Source organism: Callorhinchus milii, unplaced genomic scaffold (assembly GCF_018977255.1).
Source record: "Callorhinchus milii isolate IMCB2004 unplaced genomic scaffold, IMCB_Cmil_1.0 Scaffold2, whole genome shotgun sequence".
Lineage (NCBI taxonomy): Eukaryota > Metazoa > Chordata > Chondrichthyes > Chimaeriformes > Callorhinchidae > Callorhinchus > Callorhinchus milii.
This window is the reverse complement of record NW_024704743.1, coordinates 36,149,774-36,167,117: the sequence shown is the minus strand read 5'-3', so window position 1 is coordinate 36,167,117 and position 17,344 is coordinate 36,149,774. Positions and strand designations below refer to the sequence as shown.

The 17,344-nt window shown below is 41.4% G+C and overlaps 1 protein-coding gene across 1 annotated transcript in view; it reads right to left on the bottom strand.

Annotated features, from left to right (window-relative positions):
- The window catches only part of myripb (myosin VIIA and Rab interacting protein b), a 230,568-nt gene that overhangs the window by 121,186 nt on the left and 92,038 nt on the right, over nucleotides 1-17,344 (bottom strand). The window contains exon 3 of the mRNA XM_007896883.2: nucleotides 3,398-3,619. Within this exon, the coding sequence (XP_007895074.2) occupies nucleotides 3,398-3,619 (222 nt within the window). The remainder of the gene's footprint in view (nucleotides 1-3,397; nucleotides 3,620-17,344) is intronic.

The window sequence follows — 17,344 nt, the reverse complement described above, 5'->3', positions numbered from 1 at the left end:
TGACCGAGTTAATCTGCCTATAGCTGCAAATTCGCCTGTTTAATATTGACTTCTTGTTATTTCTTGTTATCAAACAACTTCAGTTTTGGATCCCTAAATTAGGGTCACTGGTTAAGATACTGCAGTGAATTGAATTGTCGAATATTTATCAAAAGGTACTCTGCCAGCAGATTGGTTTCATGTGAGATGCAGATTACTTTTCACAGTTTTTCATCCTGATATAAGACAAATTTCTATCATTTTATGTCAAATAGCTGTCACAGTACATGCATTTAATTTGAAATGTGCCAGTAAAATCATATGGCATTGCACTGACAAACTGCCTTAAAATAAACATACAAAAAGATGAATGTTTTCTACATCTGAAAACCACAGTAGAATTTCCGATCTTACATTTTTATTTAAACGAATTGCAAATCACTAGCGAACTCTTTGCAATGCCACCTTTTGAGCACCATTGCAAAGATAGTCTGTATAATTTTATCCCACAGCTAATTTTCTTTTGACAATGTTGCACAGCATTTGATCAAAGACATTTATATCATATGCCTTTTATTTTTGTTGTTCTAACCAATAACAAGTGCTAAAACATATACATAATATGAATTTGGGGAGTTCAGTGTTGTACACATTGGAAAAATAGAGTACACCTCAAAACTTTGGAACACTCCCTCAATCCCTCCACCTTGCCCCCTCCTTCCCCATCTTCAGTCTGTGCCTGAAGACCTTCCTCTTCGACCATGCTTATGGTCACCTGCCCCGCCCCCTGATTTAGTGTCGTGCTCCGCCACTGTCAAGCGCTCTGGGATGCCACCCTGTGTGAGGGGGCTATATAAATGCAAGTTGTTGTTGTCCACTGAGTGGCATTGAGCCATGGAAAATAAGAGGTTCCTTCACTCAATCCTCTGTCTTGTTCTGAGACAGACAGTATCAGGTAATGTCCCATTAATGTAAGGAAGCATGAAGTGAGAAAAGGCCACTCTTTCCTCCACCAAACAAAACTTACATTAGTTTGGCAAGACCCTCCTTTTCAACCATGCCTTCAGCCACCCTCCTACCTCTCTTCCCTCCCTCATGCCAACCCCGCCTCCGTCAAGTTTGGGCCCTGCTCCTGACTGTTCAGTGACGTGGGACGTCCTCCCAATGTGAAAGGCGCTTTACAAATGTAATTTTGTTGTTGTACATGTTTGAGAACTGCAGCATTACTCATACACCGCACTACCACCACAACACTCCCACCGCAACATTCCCACTTCACACCACACCACTCAAACACAACTCCCACCATAACACTTGTTATGGTGAAATATTTCCTAGTGCTGATTTGCTAAGGAGAGGGAATCTGCTCTCCTTGACAAAAAATGATTGAATGTTGAAGCATGCTGTAACCACAAGGAAGATAGTGAGAACATTTAGAAACAAGGCATTTATTTTATTCTAGTATAGTTCCTGACTCTTTCTCTGACAGAAAGCGTCCACAGACAATAACAGAGGAGACAAGAGAGGGGCACGAGGAAGGAGCACCAGGTTGTCAAGAACACAACAGGCAATAGAAGGGGAAGCATTGGGCATAAGTAATCCAGGGGAAGAAAAGAAACAAACCACCTGAGGAGAGACAGAGACACAAAGAAGAGGAAGAAAAGACAAAAGCAGTAGCGAGGAATGATATTTGGAAAAGAGAACTGGCAAGGAATTCAAGGCCTACAGTGGTGTGCTATACTTTCGCCCCAGAGTATAAAACTCTTACTGCTAGCCTGAGGCAGAAATCATAGTGATCAGGTCTATATGATGGATACACAAGAGGCTCTGTCTCAACAACACTGTAGTTATGCGGGTGTATATTTAGCCAGCATGCCTGCACCTACTCCCAGGAGAATGGAAATCAGAACGGTTATTGCTGAAGTATCGTTAGATCCTTTTCTTACCCAAAAGCAATTCATTATAAGGTACCCAAGTCAAACTGCCTCACATACTGTACAACCGTGAAAACTCTACTCTCTATAAAGAAAATTGATAATTAGGAAGTGTTTATTATTTTTTTATTCATATATAGATGCTGCCAATAAGAAGTATATGAGTTTTGTTCATACAATGTCTTTTCTCATTTTATAAGCTCGATTTTATCTTGTTTGTCTCTATGCTTCTACATGTTTCCTTTACAAAATTGCTGTATGAACTAGGCATTGACTGCACATTTGAAACAGCCATGGGCTATTAGGCTTCCATCCAAATAATGAAATACTTATTTTTTACCCACAATTATCAAGATCAGTGGATCCACAAATTAAATATTTTCAATAAATCTCCCAACTCCTATATCCACTGTATCCCGATACCTAATCCTATTTCCGTTATATTCGCCGACAAAAAATAATCACACCACTTTATATCGTAACTTATGATGTGCTTTGAGACGCTTTGATTGCTTGAAAAGGCACTATATCTAATGTAAGGATTATTACATAATATATTACATAACATCATGATTAAAAGCTCCTTTCCTTCAAAATAAATGGATATTTTCTCCTACAAAATATACAGTCACTACTCTTTATAGTAAATCCTGTGAAGAGATTTGAGACTCCCATCTGACGTGAAAGGCACTATATCAAATAATAATAATAATTCTTGCATTTGAGATAGAGCCTTATCATGTCATTGAAACATCTCAAAGCACTTCACAGGATATACTGTAAAGTGGTTTTGACTTGTGTATTTTCTGGGCACATGTAAATGCAAGGTTTATTATTACTTATTATTCTTCATAATAGTTGATAATTTAGTTAAATCTTAATCACTTGAAAATTACAAAAGTAATCTATTCACATTAGTGCATGTAAACAGCAGAGCCGTGAAGCAAATTTAACAATGAAACTGAAGAGATGTGCTGATGGTTTCAAATGATTAACTATTTTCAAAATATACAGTAAATTCACTTTACAGTATATTCTGTGAAGTACTTTGAGATGTCGCAAAGGCGTGATAAGATGCTCTATCAAGTGCAAGGATTATTATTATTTTCCATTATGAGTCAGCCAGTACCTAGCACACTTAAGGAGGTTTGCTGAAAGTAAATGTGGCTATGGATTTGCTTCAATACACTGTGATTTTACTCTACTCTGCATGAGGTAGTTGACAAGCACTGTGTGGAGTAGCTGCTGGCAACAGATCAAATAATCTCCAAACCTAGACCTCTGACAGAGTATGAAACAATCGCAAAGACATGTAACTATTATAAGCAGCAAGCGTTCCGGTCCGTCAGATCCACAGAGGCATATCCCACATAACAAGAACTATTAGGTCACTCAACTATCAACATTTAGGAAATGCTCATTTGTCATGAAGATATTTGAGAACCTCACATATCAAAGAAGAAAAGAAAAAAACTCTTACTTACCTAGTCTGCTGACAGACTGTGCAGATCCAGATCTTGTCTTTCTTGCTGTATGTGCCACAGTTCTTGCAGATGTTGAACTTACAGTCTAAGCATGGGCGCTTGGTGTTGATGAGAAAGGTAAAGGGTCTGCAGCAGCGGATACAGCAAGTCTCATTGAACTTCTCCTGCTTAGAAAGGATGCTGCGCTTGTTGCCTTCTTCGCTTAGTTTCTGCTTCAGCTCGCTGTAGAAGAAACAAAAGTAGCAATTTCCCAGTGATTAAATAGTACCAATTTGCAGATTTTATATTATATTCTTCCCATGGAATCTCACCATTCTCAGCATTCCTTTTCCATGAGATCACGGGGATGGGGCGGGAAGTGGGCTGTTATTCTGCTCTGTGCAGCCAATGTAGTGCATTCAGTCATGTGAGCTAACCTGCTGTGTTTGTGACCGTTAGAGTTTATTAATAACCATTGCAGTTTTATATGTACCATTTCATTTTACATTTGCAATGTTATCTATAATTTAAAATGTCATTATAATTATTTATAAGTTCACTGAAGTAAATTTACTAAACTCAGCGAATTGAATAGAAAAGTGCTTAAGTCAACATCCATGAAATAGCTATGGTTAGCGCATGGAATGGAATAAACCCCTGGAGATTACTTTATGTGAGTGGGTTGAATTATATTTATATTGATACTGTTTGAGACTCTACAATACAGCTGGCTAAAAAAAACACCTGTGTGTCATATGCTTTCTCTTTTTGGTTCTACCACCATGTTGACCTGCAAAATATTGCCACTATGCTTGACAATTAAGCACCTTTCTTCATATGTTTGATGTTTGTTACATAGCATAGGCAAAGTGTATGTGTTTGTAGGAGAGCATGGATCACCCCTGAAAAACAGAAGTTGCACAACATTTCCAACCAAAAAAGAAAGGTTTATTATGAAAAGGAAGCTCAACCTTTTTATATCTGTCTATTCCAGACTTCCCTCACTTCTCATGATCCCCCAGCTATATACTGATGCTCCATTGTCACTTAGGGCTGGTGCTTGATTGGAGTCCAGCCCTTGTTAGGTTAGGTTGAGCGCCAATAACTATAAAAGACAGTGACTGGGTTTATCCCCCTGTTACAATGCTATATTGTGAATGAGAGTGAGTCGTGTCAAAGGCATGGTTCCCTGATCAATAGACGGGTACAAGTATCTTGATATATAATAATAATCCTTGATTTTATGTAGTGCCTTTTACATCTGGAGGATGTCTCAAAGCACTTCACAGGATTCCCTGCAGAGTGGAGACATTATGCATTTTCCTCGGCAAATACAATATCACCAATGCTGCCCATTGTGCCTTAGAGCATTATTTTAAACCTACTTGACAATGGTGTCTATTAATAATGTTTGCTACAAACATGAATCTTTCATTTATGCCTTATTAATGGGTAATAAAGTAGGTTATTTAAAAATCCGCATCGATGTTCAACTCTGTGCAAAATATTGTACTGAGGTTGAAAAAAAACTTACAGTAATTCAGTGGTCGAGTATTTATACTTCAGATGCATCAAAGGCACCCTTCCTCTCTGTTAGGCAATTATTGTCAATCTCTTTATCTACATTTGGAACTCTCTGGCTGGTTTGGATGCTCTTTAGCCTGGTGAATGGTTTCACCATGTTGGATCAAAAAAACTCAGTATCTTTGTGAAGTGTGCTTCAGGACCCTGAACCAAAATGCATGACACAAAATCAAATTCAAAGATTATTGTTACTTAAAAACATCTGGAAAAATCATAAACTAAGCTTCCTTCCCTGCCCATGTATTTAATGCCCCCAATACAGCACCTTTGCATGGTGCACTGGATCGACTAAGAAGACTTATTCAGGTAATCCTGTAGCCCAGTGGTTAGAGCACTTGCCTGGCAAGCGAGAGACGTGGGTTCGATTCCCAGCAGGGCGAAACCTTGGGCAAGTTTCCTTACTCCACACGCTCAATAAGAATCCCTCAAGAAAAAAAACAATAATAAATTGGTCACTTCAATCCACGACTGTTTGTGGAGACTGACGTGCGCAATTGGCTGCCGCGTTTCACCCACAAAATATACAGTCAATTCATTTTACAATATATTCTGTGAAGCGCTTTGAGACGTCTAGAAGACATGAAAAAGCACTATATCAAATGCAAGGATTATTATTATTAATGCTTCATCCCAGGTTTCATCCTTAAAACGGTATCTATGGACAAGCACTTTTAAACACCCAAATTGGCCATAAATTGTGTTTCAAATGATCAATACACACATCAATCTCACATTTACTACACTAGTTCCTTTTAATTGCTTAGCTCTTTCTCGTCTGGTAGAGGCAATTCCACCGAATAAATTATTCATACCGTATCACTTCAGCGCAGTTATTAATGATTGGCAAGCCTGGATACCTCACTATATATGATAGATAACAAAGCTGCTACATATAATCAATTTGAACAGATGATACTGCCGATTGTAATCGGATTGTAATGGGTTTCGATGTTATATAATTATTGGTTTGCCGGAAATCTGCCATGGTTAACAACTCTATAAATTCATGGTCTAACTAACACTGTCCTAAAGGCCAGTCAGATCCCAGGCTTAAAATCAAACACCACCTTTGTTATGTAGGGCTTCGCAAAGGATTATGCTTGGAGCTTTGATCAATTCCAAAAACAAAAGACTGCAATGAAAATAAAAATGTTTGCAATGAAAGTAACTAAGAAAACCTCTAACAATGACCATTGTTTTGTTATTGGAAAATTCATCAATCAACGTGTATTACACATTGGAATGTAAATTTCTCCTATATTAGCTTGATGTTAATTTTAGTAATAAATAATAATATTATGCTTGATATAACGCTTTTTCAAGTAATCAAAAGGCCTCAGTGTGCATAACTGCATTTGGAGACGAATGTGGCAACCAATTTGCACAGAGCCATGAAGTGAGTGACTACATTTATTGGAGGGATTGTCTGTCAAGATTTCATTCCATTAGGTGTGTCAGCCTGGCTCAGTTTGCAGCACTTTTGTCTCTCAGTCAGAAGGGTTCAAGCCCTACATTGGGTCTTGGAACTCATATAGTCTAAGATAACACTCCAGTGCAGTGCTGGGGATGCACTGCGTTGTTGGAGTTACAGTCCTTTGAAAGAGGCGTTAAACTGACGTCCCGTTTGTCTGTTCAGGTGGACATTAGAGATCCCATGGCACAATAAAATGAGAAGGGAATATTTCTTCCTGTGTCTTGCCGACAATTCTCCAGATAAAATTGGTCATTCACTCCATGACTGTAGGACATTGCTGTGTGAAATTTAGCTGCTGTTTTCACCCTCAAAATACAGTCACTGCATGTTATATCCTGTGAAGTGCTTCATGGTGTCCTTCTGATGTGAAAAGGTGCTGTACCAAATATAAGCATTCTCATGACAGTATTATTTTCTTTTTGAATAGTGGGATGGGATCTTTAACATCCACCTGAACAAGCAAACAAGAGCTCAGTTTAACGTCTCATTAGAAGGATGACCCCTGCAACGATGCTCTCCCATCATTGCAATGGAGTGTCATAGAATTATACAGCACAGAAGGAGGCCATTTGGCCCATCGAAAATGACGGCTCTTTGAAAAGAGCTACCCAAATCAATCCCACTGTCAACCTAGATTATGATCTTGAACCCTCAAACTTCTGACTCAAGAAGTGAGAGTGCTACTATCCAAGACACCTAATGAGTAGCACCTCCTGATGACCATCTGCAACATCAGGACACCCAGAGTAGGCTAACTAGCACCAAATTCACATGATCCACAACTTTTACCTCAGGGATGTTCATGAAAATAACCAGCTTGTGTATTCTTAAACATGGAATGATAAAACCCAATCCTGTTTTACTGCTCAACCACTACCTATTTTGGCTGAAGGCTAAAATACATCATTCAGATTCATAATCCATTTAACTCGTGATTCATTATTTCAACTTTGACTATATGCAGAAAAGGCAATCCTTATAGTTAAGAATTGCAATACGTGTTCACAGATTCAGCACTGTGATTTACTGAATGCTTATCCTTCCTCACTGAACCAGCAGAGACTCTTGTCCTGGAATGGAGGAATTGTAGCTCATTGCTTCCATTAGGCACAAACACATCTAAACATTGATATCCCCGCATCTCTGGAAACATATTTTTGTATCAGATATCTGGATGAAAGAACTGATTCAGCCAACAAGTAATTACAGTATGTTGAAAGGTCACCTTTCAACACAAATGCTTCTCCTTTCGAATCAGCTCTCTCACCCATGCATGTGATAAAAAGATAGACTTTCTTGCCTTTGGCCAAAGCAGACACAAATTGAGACCCAATTAAACTGCAATGAGATTTGATTATTATTCAAATGCTCTTTTCAAAAGCACCACTTCTGCTTGTTAGTTTTCATTAAATGCTTGTGTGGATTTCAACCAGCTTCAGGTTACAGCTAACAATGGACAAGATACAATACCTCATTCATCAGACATAAGATGGTAAATTTTGATCTCCTGCTGGGTAAAAGTATGTTTGTGTTTGACTCAGGGTTTTGTTCCCAATTTTGTTAATGTAACATTTAATTTTGATTCTACAGTAATACATTGCAGTTGTTAGACCATTTAGCTACGTTCTTTACATCCCAAAAGCTAGAGTTTCCTGCTGGCAATGGCCAGCAGGGTGTTGCTATGAGCATTGTTGTGGATTTCAACCTACTGATAGCTGTAAAAAATCTCTTCTAGCCCAAGCAACTTGTGTAAGATGGAAGCTAATGTACAATGTTTGTGTTTGTTCTCCCTGAAGGACTAGATGGATGCGAGGGCATTAAAACAAACTAGCGACCCCATCTCCCCCATTCTCGACCGACTCCATTGGCTCCCTATCCTTCAGAGGATCCCGTTCAAGATCCTGGTCCTCACATACAAAGCCCTCCATGGTCTCGCCCTACCCTACCTCCCCTCCACCCAACCTCCTAACCCCCTACCAACCCACCCGCTCCCTCCACTCAGCCGGCTCCAGCCTGACCCACGTCCGCTGACCCATCCGCCCCACCATTGGCAGGAGAGCCTTCAACCACTCTGCCCCCAAACTCTGGAATTTCATCCCCCAATCACTCCGCCTCGCCCCCTCCTTGGCCTTCTTCAAGTCCCACCTCAAGACCCTCCTCTTCGACCATGCCATCGGCCACCCCCCTTCTCCTCCCCTCCCTGACCCCTGCTCGGGTCTGAAATGCTGTACACTGTCCACCACCTTGGGATGTCCTCCCGACATAAAAGGCGCTATACAAATGTAATTGTTGTTGTTGTAGAGTAGATTATCTGCACTAATTGGGACTGGCCCCATTGTGGATAACTAAACAGTGCGAATCACTTAAAATACAAATGGATTACAGCGCTAACTATAGTACCTGTAGCTATTCTTTTGCCGCTATATAGCAGGCTTGGATCTGACTTCCACATCAGAGCCCTATGCAGATAAGCAGATAATTCCTTAGAGTGCAGGTAAGCAGCATTCTACTGTATATCAGATAAACTGCGTGGGAAAAGTTAACTACATTCATGGATGACCAGAAGCTCAAAACTCCTCCTTATGCTCTTATGTTTTAGAGTATTGTTTTAAAGTAGAATAGGATCATACAGCAGTTTCGGAAAATTATCGAATTCAGTCTTTCTTAAATGTGGAGCTTACTGCTGGAAGCTCTGGATGATGCAAATAGCATTGTATTTGAGAGAAAACTTGATGGGTACATGAGGGATAAGGGAGGTATAGGTAAGGGGAATAGGAGGGGTTAAAAGTGTGAGGGAGGGGGGGGACAGAACAAATAGGCTAGGTTTTCAATTGCTCATCACTAGGCAATTAAATTCTGATGGAATGTGCATGTGTGTGGAGACTCGGCGAGAGTGGGATCAAGCTCGACTCCTGCAGTCAAGAAGCTTGCCAGTTCTCCCTGTCCGGATTCATACATAAAGAATGGCTGTTTGACTAAAGTATTCGGGCACACCCTGGAATACTACGATAGCACAAAGTATAGGCACAAAAAAAGAATGTTTCCAGATTATAAAAGTCTGTCTCCGTAGGACTGTCACACAAATTACATCCTTCAATAGAAAAGAGCAGATTTTTGTACTCTCATTCAGTCAAACACGGTCTTAGTCCGAGACTATCTATACTTGAGTACTGTCCACAATCTATTAGTTTCCCAAAGAATATAGCTAAATGGTCTATAATGCACCTCTTATCTGCGATTCCCCGTATCATCCGCTTAAAAACAAACTAGTTTGCTTTTCAGATCAGGTCATCATCAACAGCTACACATAGTAACACATAGCTACATAGCTTATTGCTACAAAGCACATAGCTTATTGCTGCAAAGCACATAGCTTATTGCTGCACTGTTGGACCATTGTGCTCATCTTCCTGTCACTACCTGGAGATGCCACATCAAAGAAGCCAGTTTTAAACAGCAAGACAATATTAGAAAAAGCAAATACAATACCTCTACATTTCGTCTAGTCCCTCACTCCAGTACGTATGTTGGTGGTAAAACACAGTCTTCGTTTCTAACCAGTGAAACATGCAGGCACCAAGTGACCGCACTATACACTGCCCTCCCTGCTTCACAGACTTCCACAATCAGCAATAGCGGCAGGGACAAGCAGCAGCTCCCTCTACTCGCTGGTAGGAAACTAACAGCATCATGATCTTGAATTACACAGACTGTATGGAAGCCAAAAATAAACACCAGAAACCGAAAGAGTATCAGGTCAGATATTTCATCTTTGAGTTTAGATGATTGTTCTAAACCACAAGACCTTTATGGCCAGAGTACATTATATAAATCACTTTACCAATAATAACAATCTTTGCATTTGATATAATGCTTTTCATGTCAGATGTCTCAAAACGCTTCACACTATTTACTGTGACGTGTAGTTACTGTGTATTTTGTAGGCAACTGCACCAGTTAATTTGCACACAATATCCCACAAGTAGTCAATGAGGTAAAATGACTGATTTTATCTAGAGAGATTGTTGACCAGCTCCTTTCTCTTTTTAAATAAAGTCAGGGGATCTTTAACATCCACCTGAATAGGCAGAAGAGACCTTGGTTTAACATCTTATTAGCCTCAATAAATCAAAGTGGAATTTTCTCCGCTCTCCTCACTCAGGCACTGAAAGCCTGTGGCATATCACTCCAATGGTAATTCTTCATGTCTGAGGCCACACAAGCTATAAGTCCGTGATGGTCATCACACAGGGCTCTCCCTCTGACTCACCTCACAGGTATGAACTTTCTATCAGCACTCACTTGACAGAGATCAGAAGTGAGAAATCTCTGCAGAATGTTTCCATCCTCATCTGAGCCCAGCTAAAGCCAGTTGAAGTGCCTCAACTGCTACACTGCCTGAGAATAGCTCACTCAAAATCTAATGTGGAACCCGACAGGTTTAACATTAAGCCGTGGTTTTACCAATTAAAACTTTTGCTATTATTAAGTCATGTACCATTAGATTTGATGAGAACAGCAGTAAAATATACTAGCCACAAAAGTGCAGCATTGAGAACTCCACAGACAGGTAAGGAAAAGAGTTCCTAGAGCAGTTGGATGTTTCATTACATTGTATTCAGACACCATCAAAGTCACTACACATAGCACAGTGAAGAATTTCACCGTCACAGCTCCTACATTATCACTGAAATCAGATGATCAAAGATAACATCATCTCGTCCAGCAGGTAAATTGAATGTTAGCTACTTGATCAGTGAAGTAGTACTGATTCATCAAACCTACAGATCCCTTCACAAACAAGGACACATGCAATTACCTTGCTGGGCCGTGAAGGAATACAAACTGAAAGATACAGTCCATGCATCAACTCTTGTCACATTTGATATGACTCTTGTCAGCTGTCATCATGCAGTGCCTCAGCAAGACAACCACAGCTGAGATGCCAACATGGCTCAGTGTAGACAATAAGCAGAACAGTATGATGTTTTACGCATGCAGAGGAAACAAAAGTGCAGTAAGGTAGTTTTTGCAAATGGACCATTTGTATGTAATATGACTGAATCATTCATTTATATCATTCAATCATAAAGAAGCAGTACTGGACTTAATCACTTGACTTCTACCAATGTCAACTACTATCTACTTAAGCAGCGAGACAGAGTCCAGATACAGCTCCCTCTGGTGTTCAGGGTACCTGTGCCGATGTAGCATTTTAAGCACTCTTTCTTATATTAATGCTTGCATTTGATATTTGATACATATGTGGACCTCCTAGTCTGGTTGGGATCTCTTCAGCATGGTAATGGGCTTTCTGCATGTGTCAGACACCTGGCTGAACTTCCAAAAAAAACCAATGAATTTCAAAATCAGACAAAACATTTAATGATAAATGAACAAACTCCTATGCAGGTTGATCCAACTCTTCCCTTTCTACACCTCTGCTACTGGTGATACATTCATGTTGTACGTGTTTATTGCTTTATATCTTTCAATGTAGATTATCTTGTATTTATCTTTACTAAATACATCTGCTGCTCCATGGCAGATCTGCTCAGTTAGCTCAGACGTTATTGAATGCTGTTTATCGTCCTTATATAGTACTATTAATTTGAGCAAATAGCTTGACAGTGTATCCCTATACAATTCGTCCACAAAATACAATCACTACACTTCATGGTGAAATCCTGTAAGAAGCTCTTAGGAGCTCTTTATAGTGAAATCCTGTGATGCTCCTGATGTGATAGGCGCTGTACCAAATGCAAGGATTGTTATTATTATTGTTATTATCAAGAAAGGGGAACTGTTATTTAGGATAATTTGTGTTACCTCTGGAAGAAAGTCTATTGTTCTCGAACAAGAAAATTCTCTGGCTCTCCTCAGACATAATATTGACTGTTCTTGGACAATGGATTGTCAATCGTGCTTTTAGTCATCACAATAAACATCCAAGCTGTTCAATGCTTTGGTTAGGCTATACTTTGAATACTGTGTTCTGGTCATTAATAATAATCATAATAATCCTTCCATTTGATATATCACCCTATCATGTCATTGAGATATCTCAAAGCACTTCACAGAATACACTGTAAAGTGTATTGACTGTGTACTTTGTGGGTGAAACGCAACAGCCAATTGTGCACAGCAGTGGGTTGAGTGACCAAATTATTATTATTTTGTTTTTGAAGGGTTTATTACACCCGGATAACAGCAACTGCAAAAACAAATTACATTTTTATAGCGCCTTTCATGTCGTGAGGATGTCCCAAGGTGCTGGACAGTCAGGGATTTGGACCTGAGCAGGGGGTTGAGATCAAGAGTATGGTGATGCTGAGGGAGGATAGGTGTAGAAGGGTGACCAAAGGAGCAGTCAAAGAGGAGGGTCTTGAAATGGGGCTTGAAGGAGGCAAGGAAGTAACGCTAAGGTACTGTGGGATGGAGTTCCAAAGAATTGGGGCAGAGAGGCTGAAGGGCCGACTGGCGATGTTGGGGCAGGCCGGGCGGGGAACGTGGAGCAGGCCGCAGCCTGCTGAGCAGAGGGAGTGGACAGGTCGATATGGCGTTAGCACGTCACAGAGTTAGGAAGGAGCAAGGGCTTGGAGGGCTTTGAAGGCTGGGATTTTGAACTGGGATTTTGATGGGAGCCAGTGGAGCCGGGAGGGGTGGGGGGAGATAGGGTCACCGGAGAGGACATGATCTGCAGAGTTATGAATGATCTGCAGCTTGTGGAGGGAGGAGTTGGGAAGGCCGCCAAGCAGGGAGTTGGCGTAGTTGAGTCGAGATGTAACAAATGCGTGGATGAGGGTTTCGGCAGCCTGTGGGGAGGCAGTGGTGGAGTCAGGTAATGTTGGGAGGTGGGGCATGGCAGAGCGGGTCATTGCACAGATGTGGGATAGAAAGGACAGTTTAGGGTCAAACAAGATGCCAAGGTTCCGGACTGGCTTAATAAGGTGGAGGGTGCAACCATGGATGGTGATGCTGTCAGCGCCTGAGGTGTGGAGGTGCTGACGGAGCCAATCAGGAGAGCCTCGGTCTTGTTGACGTTCACCTGAAGAAAGTTAACTCTCATCCAGGACTTGATGTCAAGGGTGGGGGCAGAGAGGTAAAGTTGGGTGTCATCCACATACATGTGGAAGTTGACCCCATGTCTATGGATGATGTCACCAAGAGGGAGAATATAGATATTGAAGAGGAGGGGACCAAGGACAGAGCCCTGAGGAACACCGCACAAGACAGTGTGGGGGGGGGCGGAATAGAGGAGAAATTGTTTGTGGAAACAAAGTGGAGACGGTGCGAAAGGTAGGATTTGAACCAGTCAAGGACAGAACCACGAAGGTTGAGGTGAGGGAAGAGGCGGTGGAAGAGGATACAGTGGTCAACGGTATCAAAGGCAGCAGAAAGGTCAAGGAGCACAAGAAGACAGAGGGAGTCCTGGTCACAGATGGGCAAAATATCATTTGTCACTTTGACCAGGGCTGGTTCTGTGCTGTGGGCAATATGGAAACCTGATTGGAGGGGTTCGTAGAGGGAGTGTCGGGAGAGGAAGGAGCAAAGCTGGGAAGCAACAACTCATTCAAGGATCTCGGAAAGGAAAGTTGGATATGGGGTGGTAGTTGAAGAACAAGGATGCATTCAGGGAAGCTTTTTTGAGGATGGAGTTGATAATGGATGCTTATAAGGGGGGGGGGGGGGAACGGTGCCAGTGGAAAAGGAGAGGGTGATGATATCTGTGAGTAGAGGGGCAAGGAGGTGGAGCTGAGAGGTAAGAGTGGAGTTGAATTGGTGACATTATGTGGTTGATCAAGCCCCAAAGGCAGTGCAGGAGAGAACCAGACTATGATCTCCAATGTTATAGGGTTGTGCTGTGAGGAACAATTGCATAACAACAATTTACATTTATATAATTCTTTTCACATCAGGAAAAACATTTCAAAGTGCTTCTCGCAGCTGACCGGCAGCCAAGCTACTGGTGGGAAAAGCTGAGGAGGATGGGGGTCAGAGTGTGGGTGGGGAAAAGATGATCAAAAGTGCAGTTGAAAATAAGGTAGGGATCTTCAGCTTTGGATCTTCAGCTCAGAGGAACCCCTATAGAGGGCCAACAACAACAACAAAATTACATTTGTATAGCGCCTTTCACTTCGGGAGGACATCCCAAGGCACTGGACAGACAAGACAGTTACGGACCCGAGCTGGGGGTCGGAGTTGGGGAGGGCAAGGGGGAAACAGGGAGATCGAAAGCACAATCGAAGAGGAGGGTCTTGAAGGTGGCAAGGGAGGGGGCGAGACAGAGGGATTGTGGGATGAAGTTCCAGAGGGTGGGTGCAGAGTGGTGGAAGGCCCACCCGCCGATAGTGGGGCGAGCAAGGCGGAGGACGTGAAGCAGGCCGGAGCCCGCTGAGTGGAGGGAGCGAACAGGGTGGTAGGGGATTAGGAGGTCGGGGAGGTAGGGAGGAGCAAGACCGTGGAGGGCTCTGAAGGTGAGGACCAGGATCAATAACTTTCATTTATATAGAGCCCTTCACATGGGTAGCATCATATCGGTAATAGGCAAAATGTGAATTGATTTTGTTTCTCGGACTTACAGATTTTATTTTTAAACAGTGGTTGCCAGCATCAGTCTCAAACAACTGATAATCTGCATTTAGTACCAGTACAGAGGAACTTCAGATGATTGTCAAAGATGCACATCCAAAGACAGCCAAGGAAGCTTTCAGTAACCTCTTGTGATGGAACCTCAAAAGGGGTCTGTGAGTTAAATGTGTTGAGTTTAATTATGGTCAATGTCATGGAGTTGAACCTTCAAACCCAGAGCACACTTCAATCAACGAGTAGGATTATTATTATAATGAATATTCCTATTGTATATGTATTACTGACTACTGTATTTGAAGAATGACATCCGACATATTAGACTCTGTTGGGATCAGATTTACTTTGAATGGTGAGTCAGGGTTACATTTTGAGGAGTCATCCTCAAATTTGGAAACACAATATGACATTAAGTCCAGACGCTAGTGCATTTAGTGGCTCTCATGTCGGGAGATGCCTCAAAACATTGCGTAGAATTTATTGTAAAGTGCAGTAACTATGCATTTATAGGCAAATGCAGCAACCAATTTACACACAGCAACGTCCTACAAACAAGCCATGAAGTGAACGATCATTTTCATTTGGAGTGGGTGCGGCAGTTTGGCTAGAACACTTCTCATTCCTAAGTGCAATGGGATCTTGAAGTTCCACCTGAATAGGCCGATGGGACCTCAGTTTAACATCTGATCTGATTAGTAATAAAGCATTTGATAAAGCACCTTATCGGAGTGCTATAGTTAGAGAACTCGCCTCGCAAGTGATAGACCTGGGTTCGATTCCCAGCAGGACAAAATGTTGGCAAGTTTCCTTACTCTCCACACCTCTGTTTACATAGCAGTAATTAGAAGCCCGCTTGTTAAGTCGATTGGCAGATCGCTTTTCCAGGAGTAATGAATTGGCCACTCAATTCCCGACTGTTTGTGGGACACTGCTGTGCGCAAATGGCTGCCCCGTTTTGCCCACAAAATATACTGTCAATTCACTTTATAGTACATTTGTGAAGCGCTTTGAGATGTCTCAATGACCTGATAAGGCACTAAATCAGATGTAAGGATTATTATTATCATTAAAACAAAATAACAATCCAGTGAAAAATGGTAGCAAAAAATAAAAAAGGATGTTAGTTAATTTAAAATCATGGAACAAAGTAGAGGGCCTCCCAATGGAGTTCCAGGGATTGGAGAAAAATGGCTGAAACCTCGTGCACCGATGGTGGGCAGATTGGGCGGGGACATGAAACAAGACAGCATTCGTGAGTGAAGGGAACAGCTGGGGTGGATGGCTTGCAGGAGGTTGTAGAGGTAAGTTAGGGCGAGGCCATGGAGAGATCTGAACTTGAGAATTAGGATTTTAAGTTTGTTCCACTGGGAAATTGAGGTGACAGTGCAGCCAAGCGAGGTTGTGGATGATGGGCTCACAGAGCCTGAAACAGGAAAAGACACAGGCTGCAAACTTCTGGATGGGCTGCAAAGTTCTGGATGGGCTGCAGCTTTTGTCGAAAGGAGCTGGAATAATCATGACTGGACATGATGACAGTATATCGAGTGCAGCAACTGGCAACCAAAATGAGCAACAAGTTATCAAAGCAAAAGGATTACAGTTATTATTAACAGCATCACTGGGGATTACCACCAGCCAGCTGTCATACCACTTTAATACATTTGAAATATATAAACTGCAAATTGCACAGTATACATCTTGTATGAACAGTATTTCCCCATTCTTTTTCTTATGATGCTGATTAATTTGAAAGAAAGCTCCCATCTCCCAATTGTCCTTAAGAGTTATCGACTTTTCTGTAAAATATTCCAAATGCTCAAATCACCTCTGTGTGACCTTGTTTTATGTTAGGCTCCTTCCTTACCACAGTAGGAACGAAGCACAATTTGGAATATTTATTTTACTCAAAGCCTTTTTCTTTGAGTAAAAATAAATATTCTGGCTCCCCCAGTTGCAGGGCAATGATGGCGGATCATGCTACTTGTATTTATTTAGATTTAAATGATGAGAAAACAGGGAAATATTGGAAGGTTATCATTTATCACAACTGTGAAGTGCCTCCAGCAGAAACAGGAGACAGTGAAAGCTTTGAGTGCAGCTCAGACATTAATAAAAAGAGGAAACGAAAACAAAATGAGCTCCCGTTAGAATAAAGCAACCCTTGGAGATGTGCTTAATTAACCTGTAATTTAAATGTTTAATCAACCATATAGTGCGGAAGCATTTCCAGCTATTTGAATTGAAGTGTGCTTTCAACACTATTCACGGAGGATAGCTTTCCCTGCTTGTGTCAAAACAAGGAGGCAGAAAAGAAATACATT